This window comes from Sphaeramia orbicularis, chromosome 22 (assembly GCF_902148855.1).
Source record: "Sphaeramia orbicularis chromosome 22, fSphaOr1.1, whole genome shotgun sequence".
Lineage (NCBI taxonomy): Eukaryota > Metazoa > Chordata > Actinopteri > Kurtiformes > Apogonidae > Sphaeramia > Sphaeramia orbicularis.
This window is the reverse complement of record NC_043978.1, coordinates 37,619,968-37,641,272: the sequence shown is the minus strand read 5'-3', so window position 1 is coordinate 37,641,272 and position 21,305 is coordinate 37,619,968. Positions and strand designations below refer to the sequence as shown.

Sequence of the window (21,305 nt, the reverse complement as noted above, 5' to 3'; positions counted from 1 at the left end):
TTTCCGATGAAGATCAAGACCATGAACACCACCGATGAGACCATTCTTCGCTGCAAACTCAGCCTGAAAGCGGTATCAGTCAAAAACAGCAGCACATGGAACTTATTTCAGCTCCTCAAACTTCATCACACACCAGAGTGGGAGCAGTGTGTTGCATTGTGGGCTACACACGAAAACGACATGCCAGCTAAAATGCCACCACCAGCCTGAACCGAAATCGAAAATTGAGTTTTTAGTGGAAAAAAATTGGGATTTTATTTTTGGCCAAAATCGTATAGCTTTAACAAGTATTTTAATTTTGGCCCAATAGTTTTCATTTTGGGGCTCTTCTTTTCTAAATCAGTCCAGCTGTTTTTTGGCACCTGGTTGAACTCCAGAAAGTCAAATCTCGGTAAAAACACATTAAAACAAAATAAAGGAAAATCGCGACAACACTGCAAACAGTAAAAACAAAAAACGGTGCAAAAAATAAAAATAAAAAAGGCCAAACCTTCTGTTTTTATCACAAGGCAGTCTCACTCACTGCTCTTTGTTCGACTTCCATAGCATAGGTGGCAGGGGTTGCACTGAGCATGCTCAGATGTCTATGGAAAGAACTAGGTCTATTATATCAGTGCATTTTGAAATTATTCCTATTGAGCAAACGGTTGAATTGTTTTTGATAATTAAAATAAATAATAAATTCAGAACGATCACCACAGACACGTCAGGGGTTAAAGGGTTAATTTTTCTAGCAAATGCAGTATATGCCTGTTAAAGTTCATAACATAAGAGGGGTGATTTGACAGGCAAAAACTGTCAAATTAGCCAAACCAGCACTGTGCCAGTGAGACCTGCTGTAAAAGAAGCTAGATGCTCAGTCTTTGTGTTGGCACAGTTTCTGCATAACAGGAAGAGCTTGGGTAAGAGGGGGGTGGGATGGAGGGTTTACTACCTGTAAACATGGTAAATTTGTCTTGAAGAGCTGCTGCAGGTGCCAGGAGTTTGCAGAGAGGGAGCACAGCCACAACCCTGCTTATCTGTCCTCACGCACTTTATCTCTGTTACAGATCATTGTTACTGACAGTGATCTCTGCTGTGTCGGCTTTCTCCAAAAATACCCACACTGTAATCTCAGTCATCATCCAGGGTTTCGGCCCATCATAGGCTGGCTGTTGTCTTCATCCTGCCACAGATTAGTAAATACACATAGTGCTCCTCAGGAACTCTGATATAGGGCCTGCATGGTGTGCGGTGACACGACACACCCCCCCTCCCCTCCTCTCTGTGTGGTTACCACAGTCTCCATGTCTGCTGAAGCCAATAAATAAATAATGGGCCTGGTGATCACTTCCAACCGTGATACTGCACGCTAAAACCACTGCATCTGGGAGTGCCTCGCTTACAATGACAACAACAACACAGACGCACACACATGTAAACACACAGATTAATGCTGAGATGGTAACACTAAACTCATTTCTTATACAGTCGGAACTTTCTAAGAACTAACATCTCATCCAGTCCAACGGTTTCCACTGTTTGCCTGCTGTGTTTTTTACACCAGTTTGTTCTAAATAAGCAAAATTAAGCTAACTTCCTCTTTTATGATGCCAGTGTTTCAGAAAAATATGGAAATGAACTTGAGAAATAACAGAGGATAAATGTCTTTGCAAAGCAGTAAAAACTTTTGTGCAGGGCATTTTAGGGATAAACTACGCTTGACTGAAAATGGGAAGGAATATCTATCTGTGGAATGAGACGCGCAATATAATTAAAAGAAAATGGCCAATATGAAGTGTGAGTGAGCAGTTGGACCTGTGTATGTAGCCCAAAAAGGGTTCGCATGGCCTATGCTGAGAGGCAGGACCATGGTGTTTGATGCAATGACGGCCACTTCATTATAAAAGCCTCCTCAAGTCCCACGCTGCATTCCACGTTTATGGGGAACATATGGGGAAGCCTGCAATTTTTAGACCACAAAATAAGCCCCTTTGCAGCTGGACGCACGACCGCACTGGGTCCTTTTTGCCTCGCGAGCCACACCCGAGAGGCGTAGGACCACTGACAGTGATTAAACCACCACAGTTTTCTCAGCAAAACAGGAGTTATATTAAGCTTAAATACAGGGGCTTGATAAACAAGGTCTGGGCAGGGGAAAAAAGAATTGAGTGAAAGAAGGCCACAATGATCTTCAGACTATTTTCCCCTCACGGTCATGGGCAGTGCAAAGCCATGAGATACATTTCAAAACATGAAGCAGATGTTTACCTAGACAAAGAAGAAAAAACACTGAAGACTGAAAAAAACGGCCTGGACTCCAGCGCTTTCTTCAAATGTCAAGTTTGGACTACACTACAAGGGAGCCAACTCCCGTTCTTGCACAATGCTGTGGGATGGTCCTATATTTGTTTTGCTTTTCTCTTTTCCTCATTGAAAATCCAGATGCAAAGTCTTTCTTTTCACAAGTGGATAAAAATAAGGAAATTGACAATAATACAAAACAGTCTCCTCTTGTAAAAACACAAAGTACAAAGATATATTTCTCACATAAATTCATTTTGAAAAACAAAACAACATGAATGATTACCAGCAGCGTGTACATTCACTTACACTTTAAATGATCACACACTCAAACGACCACAAACCCCTGAACGGTAAAACCAGTGATCCTATTACTGTGTTCTGGAGCATCCCCCTTTATAAAAGAAAAACCTCAGATGAGACTGGGTCAGCGGCCCACCATTCTGAATGTACTGGGACAGATGAAAAAAGGCAGGAACAAGCTGCTTTGCTGATTTGGTGCAACACAAACTTATGAATGTGTTTACTTTTGTTTGAACTAAAGAGGAAAATGTAATTCAGCATAAAGGTTTAGTCATGATCTTTGTGGCCTTGTACAGCAGTGTTTAACAGCGGGCCTGTGTGACAGCAATACCTCTAGTTCAGCACACAGAGCTGTAATCTGTCCCTGGGCTGGCAGGCCAGGGCCGAGGCCATGTCGGGAGGCAGCAGAGGTGTTAGAAGAGGAAGCCTCGCTGTGTGTGAGGTTAAGTCAGAGGCCTGTAGTGGCCGTGTGGACGGACTGATAAAAGCCCTGGGGCCGCAGCTGTGGCCTCAACATTCGGCCACACTTGCCGACACGCCGTGTCATTTAGCCCGCGCTGCCGCCTAACTCAGCGGCAACTGCTCATTTACAGGGCAGTGCGGGCTACCAGGAAGAGCGGCAAGCTCCCTCTCTCTCACACACACACACACACACTCGGAACATGGTACTGTATATACACTTACAAACACATGCTGTGGTGCATGGAGCAGTTTTGTCCAGCAATTAGCAGAGGACATCGTGGGCTGACCTGCGTATACAAACCAGTGTGAAACAGAAACAGAACATAAAATGTACACCGCTTCACATACGCATGCACAGGTTTCCAGGGAAAGCATTTGGGTCACATGAGTGACCAGACGGCGGTTTGGGTCTGTTGCCCCGTGGCCAGACACAGCCAGTGTGTCACTGAGACGCAGGAGAAAGGAGAGAGGAAGTATGGATACCACAGATTTGCAAAATGCCAGTGATCTGTGCATGTGCACGCACGCACGCACGCACACACCACACACACACATTACCAGAAACAAACACACCAACTGCAAAAATGCCAGGTTAACAGTATCTCATAAAATACCCTCTCTCTTTAACATGCATTTATCATCCTGCTTGCCAGTTCATACCAGAATGAATGAATATCAACCACTTCCTGTTTTTTTCACAATTACTCAAGAGACTGAAGAATAAATATCATAAAGCGAAGAGAAAATTTAAAAGGCAGTATGTGTATCAAATCACATCTTCAGGCTGATACCCTACAGGTAGTAGCCACATCAGTGAAAAGTTTTCCGTTCTTAAATTTAACCCAGAAAATGAAAAAGTGTGAAAACCACAATTGGGTTAAAATGCTTTGCAGGTTCAAAGGGGGAAAGACTACATGAGCCTGCAAAAACTGGGCTTTTTTTCATATTGCACATGAAGGTTTGGGTAAAATTTCTTAAAAATGAGAATGTTTTCTAGTAAAGCCACGTGCACTTGAACCTCAAGTGTGTGTGGATGAGGCTAAATGTGAAGCATACAGTAAAGATACCAAAAACAGTCAAATGGGACAGTAAAGGAACCAGGCAAAGCAGAGTAACTGGCAGTGCTGCTTCTAATGAGACTAAGATTATGATACTATCAAGTGGTAAGTGAGGGTGGAGGTTTTGCAGGCCCAAAACCACTGGTTCATACAAACACAGATGTGCCGTGAGTCAGACAAACATAAAACTAGCACAGGACATACATACACAGTCGAGAACACGCACAGTGTTATTGAGCAGTTAGAGACAAAACACTTTCTACTCCTTTCCTGTCTCACAGCAGAAGCCACAGCTATCTCTCATTTTCTGTTTCTCTTCATCTGACTTGCTCCTGAGTTTTCCTATCACTTGTGTTTGACTTTAGTTTAATATATTTTAATGCACCCAGTGTCTTCACAGAGGGATCTCTCTGCAAACTTCGGTGCACCACAGCGGTGTAGGCTGCTGCCTGGTTTGAACTCAAAAAGAAAATAGAGTGTTTCCAAAACTTGGACGACCAATGAAAAGTGCGAGTAAAAACAGCAAGTCAGAGCAGGAGAAGCATGGAAAGTAAAAAGTAAGCAGAGGAAAAAGCAGCAAAGAAGCAAAGACGATAGAAGAAGAAGAAGAAGAAGAAGAAGAAGAAGAAGGGAGGTGAGGGAGGGTGGGAGGGAGAGGCCCGGTGACCTCACGTGACATGTGACGTTGGCTCCACCACTCACGGAGGGGAGTGTGTGTCTGTGTGTGGAGGATGGCGAGGAGGATGCAGATAGACTGTGGCTTTTAGCCTTTTACTAGCACTGACGCTCCACTCAGGCCACCACCATCGTGGAACAGAAAAAGAAAGACAGACCACGCTATCAGGCTTGGAGGCTAACCTTCGACCCTCAGTCCCTCTACGTGACAGCGGACCACAAACCTAGCTCACCACACCAGCCCGCTCACACCACCCAGGTGTCAATAGGTGGGCCCCCTCTCATCTCCAGCCCTGGTGAGTCCATCTCAACACCTGAAGACACAAGTGCTGCTGCCTCCTTTTAAACTGCCTCTGTTCAGCTGCTCCTCCACCCTCTGTGTTTCTTCTTTTCTTTCTCCCTCTGACCCTCTTCTCTTCACTTCTCTCTCAGATGTCTCCTGGTGCTGCTGCTAACACATGCTGCTGCTGCTCTCTCTGCAGGCTTGTGGCTTGGGATTCCTGCGGTAGTCGCAAACCCTAGATTCTTGGTTGGCTCTAGAGCTCCAGGAGTTTTGTCCTCTTGTGCTCTCCTTTACTCTCTTTTCTCCCTCTGTCTTGCCCTTTCATTCTGTCTTTCACTCCTCTTTTAACTCTCCAAGGTTGGTGGAGATTGGCTGCAGCGAGGGCTCCACACCATTCTGGACTCCCTGTCATGGCATCCAACAGCATCTTTGACTCCTTCTCCAACTACAGCAGCAGTCTTCTCAGAGGTGAGTGCTGATCCTCCCCCTCCTCTCCTCTCTGCTCCACTCACCCCCCCACCCCCCCGAACAATTATCCCACCCTCTGTCCAGTTGTTCATGTAGCTTAATCAGTCTGACAGTTAAACGCCTGTGCTTGTTTCTTTTCTCAAAAACCATACTACATTCAGCTGCGAGAGCTGGGTGCTTCTCGTAGTGTGTGAATGCATTTGTCTCTCTGTCCACACTTACTCAGATGTGTTCTGCGGGAGGTTTACAGAGGAAGATCTGATTTGCACAGTAGCCCTCATCTACTTGACTGATATGGCCCTTAAAGGCCTCTGCCTCTCCGTTCCTGTGTTCTCTGTAGGCTTGATGGAGTAGCGCCATAATGGGATTCTCACCACAGACATTCATTATCAAGTGAAACTCGGCGCTCTCTGTGAGAATACGAGCTCAGAGGCTCCAAGTGACTGGGCCCTTTACTGGAACACAGCAACACAATAAAAGAGCAAAGAAAAAAACATATTAGGCTCTCTCTCTCTGCTTTACTTCCAGGAGGTACTTTTGGTCTGTGTGGTGAGGTGAGTGCACTATACATGGCGCGGCTGAACAGTTGCCTCAATGAAGAAGCCATTTGTTGCCATGGTAATTCCAATCAGACAGCTTTTACTTGGAAACAGTGAAGTTCTTGAATGTATGGGAAGACTGAAAGTAGGACAAGGCCAGTCACGATTACAACACGATTGCCTTATTACAATTATTTGCGTTAACTAGAGTTATTAATAATCATCATATATATATATATATATATATATATATATATATATATATATATATATATATATATATATATATATATATATATATATGTATATATATATCAAAGTAATTTTCCAACACTAACAGCATCTGGTTGTTCAATTCTAGGTACTTCACTTCAATTGTTACCTGTAATCAGTTATTTCTTTGTATATTTCAGCATTGTACAAACGCAAATGCAGAAATGTTTTAGCTTGATACCCAATAAATGGGTCTTCTTCACTCTGTGTATAAATAAACAATTACCAGGTTTACACTAGTATTATGGCATAAAATGATCAGAAAAAACACAGTGAAGTTGTTATTTGGAGGTGACATAACTTACTCTCCTCATCAGGTCACGCTACCTGTTGCTAATACTAGTGATGCTTTTGTGTTTCATGGGAATAATCTAGAATATGTTGGGATCAGTCAGCTCATCAGTCAAGTTACACGTTCATAAAATTTTCATCTTTTATTATATTCTTCTTTGAAAATGGGAAAAAAAACCTAAATTGAGCATATTTTTTGTGGTGTTTCCATGCTCATTTTTAATGCAAAACTTGAAATTTTTTCTTTCAGTCTTTAAAACAATGCATCAAAATAGTTGCAATTCATTTTAATACCTGACTATAAATCAGTTAAATTGCAGCAGATGTAGCTGAAAGTTTTAGCTGATGAGTTAAACATTTCTTGAGCTGGTTCGTGTAAGTGATGATAAACTTTAAATTAAGTAGACAGTTTTGACAAAGAAGTTGTTAAACTGATGGTGGCTGGGGGATTAGGTTGTTCCCACTGTTCCTCACACAACCACTGAGACAGCCACTGAAAGGCAGCATAAAAAACTAAATCTCTTTCCCAATTAAGGCCTCATTGCACTGTTAATTAGAGACCGCCACAGGAGAAGCACTACTAGCTCCTAATTGTTTGCAGAGTATATCTTAAAATCTCTGGAGCCTTACATTCATGCAGTGAGACACAGTCAGTCAAACACACACAGTCAGAATAAAGTACATCTGTTGCTCACATGAGAACAATCCTCTGATATCCACAGTGGAACCGCAGTGACAGGAGATGATGTTCCAGTGTTCTCACAGCTTCTACAGACACCCAGGCGTTTATAGTTTCCTCTTGACATGGCTAAGGCCTTTCCCCCCCTTTCTTCTCAATAACCACTGGATCTGCATCCCTTTATCTCCTCACTGTTTACAGACCAATGTCTCCCTCATTTCAGGTTTCATGCACACTGTCTATCAGATGTTTGAGCTGCTTTAACCTCTAACGTAACGGGCCTGATTTTCATTTTGAGCCTTACCCGAGCAGCGAGACAGTGATGTGCTTCACAAAGAGACCGTGTAGGTCGGGGGGGGGGGGGGGGCGACAAGCATTTAAAGCTGTAATCACCATTGGAAATCATTAGTGAATATGCTATATCCTTTTACAGTTTCTTCTGTCAGGAGAATGAAACCGAACTACGAGAGAACAAAGGCCAAGAGTCATTAAATCATCCAGTTCAATTTGAAAGCATTTCAGATTGGGACTACCTCATGTAAGCAAAATACCCCAGTGGTTAGTTTAACAACTTGTGTTACACAGGCAAAGCAATTTGGCAATAGTTCTCATTTTTAGACTCAAATCAAACTGAAATTAAGAGGAACGGTTACAGAAAATCAAAGAGGCTGTAAAATGTCTGGCTCAGGAGCTCTGATTTGAATGTTATGCAACATTAAGCTTATGGAAATAATAAATCCATCAACAGAAGTTCATCTGCTTGAGAAATAATACAAGATTAAAAACAATCTCTGTGGATCATCTTGTTATCTTTAGTGATGTTAAAAAAAAAAAAAAAAAGAAAAAGAAAAAAAAAAGAATCATCCCAAAACAAACTCTCTGTCTTTAGGTGCTATATTGGTACACTTGAACCTATCTATCTCACAGTGCAGACAGAGAACACATGTAAGCATGTGATGTGCAACATCAGATGCACTTCGCGTGAGAAGCGAGAGAACGCCTCACCTCAGAAACCTCAGTCCTCCGCTGAAGCTCAGGGAGACACACACGTACAGACACACACGTAAAGCATATGATACATGCACATAAAGTCACAACGAGAGCAGACTATGCAGCTGTCGTTCTCATGGTAGTTTTTTTTTTTTTTTTTTTGTTACTAAGAAGTGAGTACAAAAAAAGACCAATAGTCTGACAACTTTGTATAGTATGCAGTGAGAGCAGGAAAGAGAGAGCGATGGAATAATACTGAACTCTGCTTCTGTGAGGCGTTAATCTGATGCAGACTCACAGTGCTGCTGCTGTTCACTGATAACCACAATGAGGCTACACCTGCTAACCCTCACACAGCAGCACCGCTTTTTAATCAGAAAGCAGCATTTCTGAGACACTTTTTTATCCCCCTCTGAAACACTAGGTTCCAAAATAAGCACCGGACTTTTCCTCGTGTGAAGCAGAATTGTGTAAAGTTTTACTGAGTTTTCCGATCCTGACATATTGGCAGCGCTTGTATCAGGTGGGGTACCTGGTTTATAGCAGCTGTGCTTGGGTCTGTGCGGTTGGTCATATCCTTGGCTCAGTTTCTGTCACCGCATTTCCCTCCACTTGGAAGGGCCACTGTGTTCCCTGCAGGCTCTTTTTATACGGGGGTCCGTTTTAGAGTGTTACGCTCTTGGGAGCCAGCTCCCTTTGTGGCAGAGAAAAAGGCCCCGGTTTATTAGGGTGGGAATGGTTTTATATGTTTGGCTTATTGCTCTGAATGAATGGAAGTGAGGGATTGTGTGTGAGAAATGCGCCATGCCTCACCACAGTTGTAGAGAGGTTATTTTGGAGGATTCTGGGAGGTGGTCTGGTTTGTTCAACATGTTTCGGGGAGGGAAAAGCCTAAGAGACACATGCACAGCTGCGGAAGAAAAAAAAAAAAAAGACTAAAATGAGAATTCACAGGGGATAAAACTCAAGATGAATTTTGAGCTCTGAACCGCTGACAAATAAAAAAGCTCTATACAGTAGCTCCAGAAAAGTAAAAGCCTACGAATGTTGACAGAACACAAGGCTGGCCTTTGGTGAATTTATTAATAACAAAGACATATGGGTAAGATTTTTTAGTCCTCCTTTAAATTAACATGCTTGATTGGAGTCTGTTCAAAATCCTGCTGAGTATGAGGCCCCTGAGTGACGCCAAAACATGAAGACTGGCTGAGTGAGCTGAAATCTGTAACCAGATATTAAGAGTTTCAATATTCTAAAGTGAAAGCAAATAATAGAAAACTCATGACAGCCACAGAGCGGTGAAATCCTGTCTCCAATTTAGCCGAGTATAATATCTATTTATAAAACTCTGAAGGCATATTGGATAGAAGAAAAAGCTCTGGACTTGATTAGGGCTGTAAACGTTTTGGAGGTACTTATTTACTTTTTGGTCCGTCTCGCCGTTTTCGCCGTCTGTCAACACGACTTTATAGGGAACACTTACTGGGGTTGCCAGTAAGATGGCTTGCAGGTAGGGTACGCAAAGGGGCGTGTTGATTATGTGGTCGACTAATCCAAAACCTGCCTCCACCCTTATACACTTTGGCCCAAACCGGCATGTTCGACATTGCGTTGGTCAAGGTTAAAGTCGTGCTAAGTGTAGTAGTAAATACAATTTTCTGGTGGTCGGCAAGCAACCACAGGGGCCAGATTCTTTGCGGCTGCTCTCCAATCTGATAATATGGATTTATGCTGTAAAGCTTTCTCTAACGGAGGAAGGAGGGGAGAAAAAAAGTGTTTAGAAAGGTTGAGCAACTTTGTTCAACAAACATTCCTGGAGGGGGTACCAGGATATCATGATATCATGTGTTCTGTAATTTTACTGGAAAGTAAACTGGAGGTGCATCGACTGTAAAGCGCCATCCGTTGACGACCGAATGTGATCTGAGGCTGATGCTGAGCCAAACAGGCAGGAAGAACGCGCAGAAGCCTTTACATAGTTCATCCAGAGTTAGTCTCCATGTTAACCCCGCTGCTCTGATTGTACATGGCAGCTGAGAGAGCAGTGTGCTGAACGCGCTCGGTGACGTTACCCTCAGATGAAACAAAAGAGTGAGTACGTATCAGATAGTTTTACATGATAATTAAAGAGCAGTGGTAGTGAATAAACGGTACATGAATAGATCTGTCCAGATACCACACAAGTGATGAAGGAATTCACAATGTCTAGACAAGGCTTTATAAGTGGAAGTGAAAAGAAATCGAAACAGGAACAAACTACATGTAAGCAGAAAAATATGCAGACTGAAAATGCTTGGATAATTGAATAACAAGGAATGAAATTATCATAATGTAAAATTCTTTTGCCCCATGTTAAAAAAACACTAATGCCCATAGCGGATGAGGTTAGTCTACTTCTATGAGTCATTTCTTTATGGTTAATTTGCTTCACTTATGAGCTGATAATATTTCATATAAACCCTTACGTTAAAATGATTAAATCTCCATCACTGTTATTAGACTCCTCATGATCTCATTCATCCTGCGTGGTGGACAGCTAAATTAAGGAAAAGCCTTTCTCGCAATTTTCTGTTTCTTAATTTTGTTTTAAACCTACGCCCTAAACCACAGGCCTGGCCCACAGCTTATTACATGGTGAGGCTGGGATTGTAGAAAAAACACAACTATTATTGAAAGCTAATTTATGTATTATTAACTTATATTTATGCAAAAAATTACTTCAATGTATTGACTTGTTTTGTAATATTCAACATATGAACAAAGATTGAAAAGTAAAATAAAATGTAGACTATTTCTGCCATCTGACTTGAATTTTTTCCATTTACTTAAGCTACATTTGCTGAGATGTGACCTGAACTTGACTCAGATATAGAAGTCATATTGCTTAGACCCCTCCCTGGTTCGTTATATAGATGTTGTCAACAACATCCTTTCTGTTGCAGTAAAAAGAGTAAAAGCAAAAGCTGCCTGTGACTAAGCACAAAGTTGATTGCTGCGCACTTTTGTTTTAAACATTACAGTTGCATACTAACCCGCAAATTACTTTAATGGGTGGGCATGGGTCTGGCCGGCAGCAAATAAAATGACTTAAACTTATGTAGATCCCACATGTTCAGAAACATATCAGCACAGAGTGACTTCTTTTTTTTTTCACAAGATGGAACACAGGAGGAAAGGAGGGTTTTATTTTATCATGTGTGAAAGTTTAGCAGAGATCTAAGGCCTAGAAGAACTCATTCTGTCACCATCAAAGGGATTAAGAGGAATGTTTTTTGCAGACAAAATCCTTCCTCCAGACTGAATCTTCACTTCATTATGAGCAACTTTAATCATGCTCAAAACATCCTTATAGCCGTTCCCTCTTCCCATAAGCAATAAAGAAAAAAACTTAATTACGGTGGAGGAAAAATGCAGATAATGATAGGATGTGAAAGGCTGCAGGCTATGAAATGTTTTCTGATTCTCTATTTTGCTCTATTTTCCCAGAATTTTTTTTCCTCAACTTGTTTACATACAGTTAATTATCATTGGTGCAATAAAACATGTTTTTGGGTTGCTTCTACCCTCCCCTAAAAACATGACTTCAACCACAGGGAATTGATTTTTGTAGAGACTGCACTTCAAAATGGGATTTTAGTTTGTTTTTTTTTCTCTTTGCCTATTCATTGGGGAGAAGAAATATCTGACAATGCTACTAACTGCACCAGTAATGGGCCACCTAAATGCGCTTTCCTTCTCCACTACCGAGAGGATGCAAATTTGAGTATTAAGCATATTATCTATGCTCTCTAAAACAGGATTAAATCTAAACATCTGTGAGCTACTTCTGCCTAAAACACTGCCAGTATGTGCTTGTGCTAATTCTGGCACACCTGTTCTTTTTAAGCCTTACAACATTTCAGAATTTCATGCAAAATTAAAACAAAAGGATTTATTATCCCTATGTTGCAGCAGAAGTTGCCCTTAAGTAAACTTTAGCGAGCTAGTACTTTCTCTACAGCTGCTCACTTCTGTATTAGCTCAGTAGGAATCACCATGCCAGGGATTCCCCCTCAGCTGTGCAGCAGAAGTGGCCCCTCCATGTCTTCTCCATCGTCTGTCTGCTGTGAGGTCACTCCGTCTGCTGCAAATACTCTTCTCACGGTCACAGACGCGACTGTCATGAGCTCAGACACGCTGTGGACTTCACAATATACGTACGCAACGTGCAACTGGCACATATACTCTCACACAGAAGCCCTGAGCCTGAGTTTTCCCTCGTGCTGAGTCAGAGATGAGAAGCGCATGTCAACATGATGACCGTGACGCTTCCCCCCTCTAAATGCTGTCTGACCTCACCGTAATAGCTGGTCAGGACTAACATATGGTCTCCCGATGCCTTAGTCCAGCAGAATTACCGACATGGTGACTAAACAGCACAGGACTTAACCAAAAAATATCAGTGACTGCTTTCTTGATTTTATAAAGTGCCAATTTGTGTCTTGCTTAAAAAAATATTTAACTGACTACTGTGTTCTGTGGTTACCCCTGCACTGACAGAACAGTTTCTAACCAACGAGTCTATCGTTGAATCAACTACATACAAATGTGAGTGTGACCTGGAAAGTGACTGCTTAATTTTACATGCTATATAAGTACTTAGCCCTACTATTTATCTACACTTTGCACCAAGAAGCTGTGAGTTATTTAACAGTAAATGGTAACATAATTCAAACAACATTATTCCAATTTTGTCTTGTCAAAATGTAAAATTAGGTAATTTCTCATTTTCAAGTGGAGTCCCTGAAGCTGACAGTGTCCCAGCATTTGGAGCTACATTAGCATGACAGCTACCTTCGCTAACACTGCCAGCCTGGCAGAAAGACGTTTGTGTTAGCAGAGAGGGCTTGACGGACTTGAACACAACTTTTCCCCTTTAATCAGTGTGATGACATAAGAGGCAGACAGTGAGCCAGTCATTCAGTCAGTATAGAGTTTGATTAACCTAATCACCAGGCAGCCAGGCTCCAGGCTACTGATTGGGTTTACAAATGCTCCTTGTCATCGTTGTGTCATTAGCTCGTCGTTAGTCGTGGCCGCCTTGACGTGGAGCAGCGACGTGCCGGGCCTAAACACAGCAATCAGAGGATTAGTGTGCAGTTACCTCAATAGACGCCTCAGGCTCTGAGTCAAAGGGAGGAAAGTCCTGCCTTACTATGCTAGATCCACGTGGCTCAGGGTGCTAACTGTACACGGGCAACGCCACTACTGATTAGTGATGGAGATGATGAGAGGAAACATTCAGTCACTTCGGACACACGGGTGGTTTCCTGGACGCCAATTAAGCAGTCCTTGACTCAAGCAATGATTTGAATGGAGGGACTCCACTGAAAATAAATTTTAGTCTCCAATTAGGTTTGCTTAATCTGAGACTGGGACTCGAGCCCACAGACATCACAGAAACAGAGTTGCATGCAATGAAGTGACTCTGCTCTCCCTGCAGAAAGGCTCAGCAACATTTGGAGATTGTTAATTTCCTTTGATTCAATTTGAAATCAATTGGAATGATTGAAAATAGTCACTTACTGTGCAAAAGATCAGATTTATGAGAGATGACAATATTATGTGTCTAAGTGCTCTCCTGAGCTCCTTGGCTTGCAGGCTCAGAGGCGCCACACCCTTGTTTCCTACTGATGAAAAGCCCTGAGGGCTAGCCGAGTACTTTCCAGGAGTTGTCTCACGTCTGCAGAGGAAAGTGGCATGGACACTTGTCAGGAAACCAGCACTGGCTTTTTGCTTGAATCTGGTTGGATTCTGTGGTGAGTCAGATGGTGCTCGGGAGGCTGAACCCCTCTGAAGAGGGAAATAAATGCAAATTCAATATTTGGGGGCTCTTTGAAGTCTATTTACACTTGAATGAGTGTGACAGAACCTGGGATGACCCTTACTGAAAGAGTCCCTTAACAGCGATGAAAAGAGTTGAAAGGGACAAATACTGACGACAATAGTTGAAAAGTTGAAAATGTGTATATCAATGTGTATTTGTGTTTTCACATAAGGCTATGCTTAAACTTGTGTGCACTGGTGTAATGCATGCACATACTGCAAAGAGGAAGTTTGTCTCCATCTTAAACCATCTGAAATCAAACACATAATGCAGCTAAGAACAATACAGCTGGTACAGTACCGGGTTGGCAAATGTCTGACTCGCCTTTTATGAGTTAGAGTTCAGGTCATTCATTTCATACATTACATACCTCACCGTATGTCTTCACAGTTCGAAGTAGCCGAGACCTATTTTCAAAAAATAAAAACATGTGGCTTTTGTTGCAGAGAGGAATGAACAACAGCATTCCATGTGCAACCACATCAAAGATCCCCACCGCTACGGGGCTAAATGAGGGCAGACTGTCCTACTTGTCCCTCCTGACATTACCGCCAATAATTAACTAAAGATCTAAAACTGACACTCTTTTTTATTCATGTCTCTCCATCATCCTCCTTATCACTTTCCTCACATCTCTACTCTCATCTCCTCAGTTTAAATGCATGATGATTCTCTTCAGCTTCTAGCAAGAGGGGACAGCCACACAACAAGCACAAAGGAGCATTGTCTGCTGGTGAAAATGTGGTTTACAGGCTCTGCTATAATGGCTTGGTGGTTGCTGGAAGCCATGCGCACTTCCTAATATTCAGCTCACATGCGATTTCATTTTGAGAAAAGACTGAGCTATGGGGCTTTGCCTTTGTGTGAGAGGGACGCCTCACAACTTATTTTCTGAGCCGACAGGCTCAGGCTCCCTTACCCCCTCCCTGCTCTTCACCCCCTCTTCCCCTCTCTGGTGGCGCTACTATATTTGTGTGGGATCTCTAGCAATGGAAGAGTAGACACAGGCTGCGTTGCCAGTCAAACGTGTTCGGGCTGTCAGACTGAACGGCTTCCAGCGCTGCGATCTGTCTCCTCTCTTCGTCAGTGGGAGCTGTTTGATCTGACAGAGAGACTCCATTAGAGACACAGGGAAGTTCAACTGCTGGGAGGTTGGATGGCTTCAGCAGTCAGAGTAGCAGCCCAGAGAGGAAAAGGTTTGCACACACAGTCTGGTTGCAATCTTGGTGTCTGTGCTGTGTATCTATAAATGTCTCTGAGTATTACTTGTCCTAGTCCTTATACTAGGTGTGTGTGGTTACACGTTGAAGAGTGCAATGTAAAAAAGCCCAACGAGGCTGATGTATTTTGGGGATCTGTCGGGCAAAGGGGTGATGACGTAGCAGGTAATGATATCATAAAAGTGCGGCACTGTTGGCTGCAAAGAGTGAGTGAGAGAGAAAGAGAGAGAGAGAGAGAGAGAGAGAGAGAGAGAGAGTGTGAGGGAGAGGGAGAGAGGCATTTATAATGTGCTGAGGTTGTGAGACGAGCTGGTAAAACGTGTTGTCTTCTTTGTCAACATCCACCATATTATGCCCTCAGTCTCACAGTTATGATGACCTCATAAACCTGCGGCGCAATCCAGCAGAGTAAAGGAGACGCTGTGTCAGTGGTGAAATGGTAGACGATGGTTTGATAAATATGCATCAATGGCTTAGCCACAGACCGTCACTACACTCCCTACATTTAATGTGGCTGCAACTTCCACTAATCTGAACTGTGACAAATGACTAATTTCTCTTCAAGAGAAAAATCAAAAATATTAGGGGATTAGTATGAGACTTGCTCAGGATAAATTCATCACTTGCTTGTACTGTGTGATAACTGTTAAAAATGAGAAGGGGGAGTGAATTGATGTGGCTGTCTGAAAGATTCTTCTCCTGATCTGTGTGTGGCAGCTGGGCTCTGGCAGGGCTCTGGCACCGGAGCAGCATGGCAGTTAAACTGTCACTGTCAGGAACTGTAAATCTTTTGCAGAAGGTGAATGCAACACGACAGTGCCACAGGTGTGCATGTACCACTTTCCAACAACCAGTTTGTCACAATGCTACAGTTTCTTCTGTGTCTGTCTGTACCTCTCAGCCATTCTGAGGAGCACTCAACAGAGTCCTAGCTGGACACATTTGGCAAAGTCTGAGTGAGTCAGGATACTCGTGTGTGTGTGTGTGTGTGTGTGTGTGTGCGTATGTGTGTGTGTGTGTGTATGTGTGCATCTGTAGGGGGTGGGGGTGCTGTCACTTTGGCAATGCAACTGCACATATTGCAGCGATTACCACAGCGGAAAAATGTTTTTCTGCAACATGCAATTACTACAGATTACAGATTGCCGTCTTTGCATCAGAAGCTCTCGCCAGAGAAAGAGAAACACTGTTTGTGTGTCTATGTGTATGTGGATTTGTGTGTGTGTGTGTGTGTCTCGTTACACACAAATAGACATACAGACACAGAGACAAAGAAAGATGAGAAATGATTATAGCTCACACTAAAAACCACAGCTGAAAAAAATGGGGGAGTTGACGTATTTATGGGACTCATTTAAATTTAAAAGTTATACTGACTTTCAAGGGTAAATAAAGACCCTGAAAAAACATCATCTGTCCTTCAGTAAAAGGAGCAAAAGCAAAGTGTGGTACATTTCAAGGCATTTGTCCATCATCATCAACATTAAGAAAAGTATAAGCTAATGGCATATACAACCTCAAATTCTACAAGTCAAATACATCAGTTCTGGACTTCACATTTTGTTCCAGGTTACAAATCACCCTAAATATCAAAACGCTTCCTTCAGGTCACACTAAACAATATAACCCAAAAGTGGTGCCCCGCAGCAAGGCAGGGCCCTATTTACAAACCCACCAGATCAAAACTCAACCCAAAGTGCTCCTATAATAGCACTGAGGCCTTTTGGTGAGCTTACCATCCAATGCTACTTTTAGTGGGTTCCAAAGAATAAACAGGCCTGGGAACCACATCACAGGCTGCTGACTGTCATCATTGGGTGAGTGTACCCGACGGATGATGTGAAGGCGGAGCGACCGTGACACTGGGGTTTACGGCAAGTCCCCCCTTCCTGACTCGGGTGTGGTGTGTGTGTGCAATTGAACTGCCACTGAAAGGACAGGGTGGGGGCCTGACCACGTTCAACCCCTCAACACCGATCACAGTGAACCCATCAGGGTGTCTTACTGACTTCTTTGGTAAATGTGAACATATCAGGAGTGATTCCACCATATAGACACATGCACATAAACAATTGGATCTGCAGCAGCCCCCTCTAGAGGATGCGGGAGCATCAAAGTATCTCCACTACCAAGCTCATCCCATAAGATATTAGTCTCGAAATTAAGTACCAGATAGACAAATGGGTGCTTGGTATGTTGGAAAATGAATGTACTCAATAAGAAGCCCATTTACATTCAGCAGATAGAAATAAAAACACAGCCCTGCCTGAACAACATCGGAGTCGGAGTCGTCCCCCAACAGCCATTATTCTACTCAATTGATTCAGAAGGCTTTAATAAGCCCTTGGCTCCGCTCTGCACCTTTTATAAAATGTAAGCAGAATATTAAAGATGTATGAGATGAATGTGCTCATTGTCTCTACTGGTGACTTTTGCATCTCGGCATCACGCTTACATAGTAATTAGCTGCTGGGTTTTGGAAATGTCACATAGCTCTTCATCATTTTTATGATAATATATACTCTAAACGCCTTCAAGGATCTGAAATTGGGGCCTGACACTTTCATAACTTACAGGATATGAAAAATATTACGAGCCACAAACTATAGAGAAATATAGAAAAAAATATGGAGGGATACAGAGTTAGTTTTTTTAAGGTTATTATGACCTAAAACTCAGTTTAAATACACAGCGGATTCCAGTGATAATTAAAACTAACACAGACATCCTTGGTGGAGAAAAAATAACATATGCATTTATATGATCAAAACTGTTCAATGTGTTTCTTATTTTCTTGCCTGAACATCAAAATGGACAAAAATGACCACCAATTGTGATGTGCTGACACATTATGTAATCAAAATTTGAGAGAGAATCAGCCATCAGAGCACCGAGAGCCCAAAACCCAAACAGTCTGAACCCACTCACTGTTGTTTAAAAGTTTCTCCATATACTTGTGTATATAAACACTCTGACGCTAGAATATGATTTGGCTTTGAGGGGACTGGCACAAATGGCTTTGGTGACTTACATCATGCTTGGAAGTCTAATCACAGACACTCTTGTCATATCAAGCAGAAAAAGTCCATTTCATAGCAAGCTGTGTTTCAAAAAAAGGGAGGGAAGGGTAAACAAGCCCAGCGTTCCACAGCCACCGCAGAATTCATCATTCATACAAAAAAATACCCCGAGCCCCAAAGTAGAGCTAATTTAATCCGTGAGGAATAAAACTCCATTTCATAGAAGTCGTCCATTCAGAACACTCATATTTCCACTGAGCAGAAACCCCCGGCTGAAATTCGAGCAGACACTTTTCGGAAGGAATGCATTCGGTGGGTTGAGGGCCAAGCTTGCCCTGTAATTTGTGAATGTACAGAAATGTGTGACCGCCACAGCTTCTCTAAAGATAGAAATCTTTGTCTTATGTCATCACCGAACCTCAAACTATTTCTAATTGCCCCCATAGCCCCCTTTCCAAATGAATAGCTACCCATCCAAAGGCTTATGTGTACATGTCTGAAAATAGCCCGGGAGTTTACACAGTCTAATAGATCATATTCAGAAAAAAAAAAAGAAAACTTTAAAGAGATCTCCATGTATTGGAGAATGTCCCCATCTTCAAAGTGACTTTTAAGTGGCACTGATAGCTGTGTGGGTGGCATTTAGAGTCAGGTATAAGCTTACAGACCCCAAAGGCCTGTACTAGTTTGCCTGCTAATGGGGATCATACTCATATTAGTCTTTACAATCTGCCTCATTACACATGTAACCTAAAGTAAGTGGGTTTGCCTTTAAACACTGAGAAGAGGACCCTTGGGATTAAACTTTTTCTACATTTATTCAGCATTCTTCTAAGTGGCATAAATGGCACACTCACAGTGGGTAGACTGTGCTGCTCCCATACCACAGAGGACAATTTTTGTTACGAGTCTGCATGACAATTCAGATCAGGAACACAGGGAACAGAGGCAGACTATCTTTTTTGTCACAGCTTTACAGGGAGAAAGCAAACAGTGTTAACATTTCTATCTGAAGGATACAATTTCTTTTTATCCTGAATGGTAAAAAATCATATATGCTGAGGCCTATTAAGAGGTGGGTCCGAGGTTTCACATATCCTCCAGGAGTTCTGTCTTGATTTCAGGCTCAACCCACCCGGATCATTAAAAATCGTTCAGGGGCACGGCGGGTTCTGTCCTCAATGCCTGTGCGGCTGAAACTGTAGAAACTGCATGTTGAAATGCAGAGGTCTAAATGTGACAGGCGCCCGGAGCACACATTATGGCTGAGCAGGGTAGCTGGGATGTGTGGTCACATATTAATAATGAACTAGGGGTAGGACGACGACTAAAATATCAGCGGCATTGTCATTGTCTCAGTCAAGCTTTACTCGAAATAGAGGCTGCATGATAGGTGATCTGATGGGAAGTGATTTTTTTTTTTTTTTTTTTGCATAGGAGATTGTTGGACATTTAGTTGCTTCTATTATGTATACTATGCAAGAGTGGGATAAGTTTCTTTGATTTTTGATTTCCATGCATTAATATTACACAAACACATTCATCAGGTTCTAAGTAATTTATACTCAGTTCATATGAAGATACAGATAACAGCTCTGCTATCTCACTTAAATCTCTTCTATATCTAAGAGGTGTTATTTCTAAGGAATACATATGTGGTTTTTTTTGTTTTGTTTTTTTGTTTATTTTACTGGTAAAGCAATGAGTCATTACACCCAACTGAACCTCCTCTACCACCAAAATAACAAGCAACCACAAACAAGGAGTGTCAGAATGTGAAACTGGCTTTCAGATTAATATTTCTGTGGCTTTAAAAGTCCTAAAGATGCAATAAATAAATAAAGTGACGGTAAGAAGAAATAATAGACATTGAATATGCATTTTAATGTGCATATGTGGTTTGAGAAACTAACTCACATGCAGTTTAGAGGATGTAACTTGTACAATCCTGCAGCTTTAGAGTCAACAGCGTTGACACTTTGATTTAAAAAAAAAAATTTTTTTTAAATTACATTTGCCAGATTTGATCGGATATTAACAGGTACAGTGAATTAAAGCTCATATTTATACATTAATTGGACTGACACATTTTTCCTATTTCTTTTTAATTTTAATCTTTTTTTCATTTTCTCTGGCTGTGACTTTGAATTCGATCAGTGCGATAGAGGAAATGAAGGGAAAATCTGAAGCCACTGCGATTACGGTTCACGCCAATTAACTGCGCTTAATTTATGATCGTGCGAGTAAACAACTTAAAACCCGCCACACACAGACAGAGGCTCGCACTGGAAAATAAAACGTCTGGTTGGGAATAAAACCTCTATTGATTCAAGGAAATTAAAAAAATCACTTCGACGAAATCTATGTGTTTATTTTGTTATTTATTCCCTGTTGAAATTAAACGAATGCGTAGTTGTTTATTGTCTTATGCTTATCAGGGCGCGTTGCTTTTTATTAATCAAAACCTGCCAGAAGAATAAAAAGATACACAATTTCTATGCAAAATATTTTTAATTGTGCAAAAAACTATAACGTAAAATAAACATTTTTGAATCAAGCATTGCAAATCTTAATATTTATTGCTAGAAAATGAAATGTGCAAGATCCAATTCTTTTCATCAGAATCGTTTGAGCGACAGAAACCTAACTCTAATGGATCACGAACCTCCAAAATGCAGATAAACGAATAAACATTTAGAATTATTTGATTTTCTAACAATAATAGAGCTTATTGTAATTATTTCACTAACTGCAGTCCAACTGTGGAAAAATAATAATAAAACGTGCGTCCTGTTAAAAATTGTCTGGAAATAATAGATAAAAATTAATTTGGTTTATTTATTTAACGTAGAAATTATCTCACATTCCCGACTATGTTAAAGCGCAGATAAAAGT

General features: G+C 41.7%; 1 protein-coding gene across 1 annotated transcript in view; it reads left to right on the top strand.

Annotated features, from left to right (window-relative positions):
- Window positions 1-4,846: 4,846 nt before the first annotated feature.
- Window positions 4,847-21,305, top strand: part of runx3 (RUNX family transcription factor 3) — a 46,053-nt gene continuing 29,594 nt past the window's right edge. The window contains exons 1-2 of the mRNA XM_030127410.1: window positions 4,847-5,077; window positions 5,422-5,532. Coding sequence (XP_029983270.1) covers window positions 5,475-5,532 — 58 coding nt within the window. The 5' untranslated portion in view covers window positions 4,847-5,077; window positions 5,422-5,474. The remainder of the gene's footprint in view (window positions 5,078-5,421; window positions 5,533-21,305) is intronic.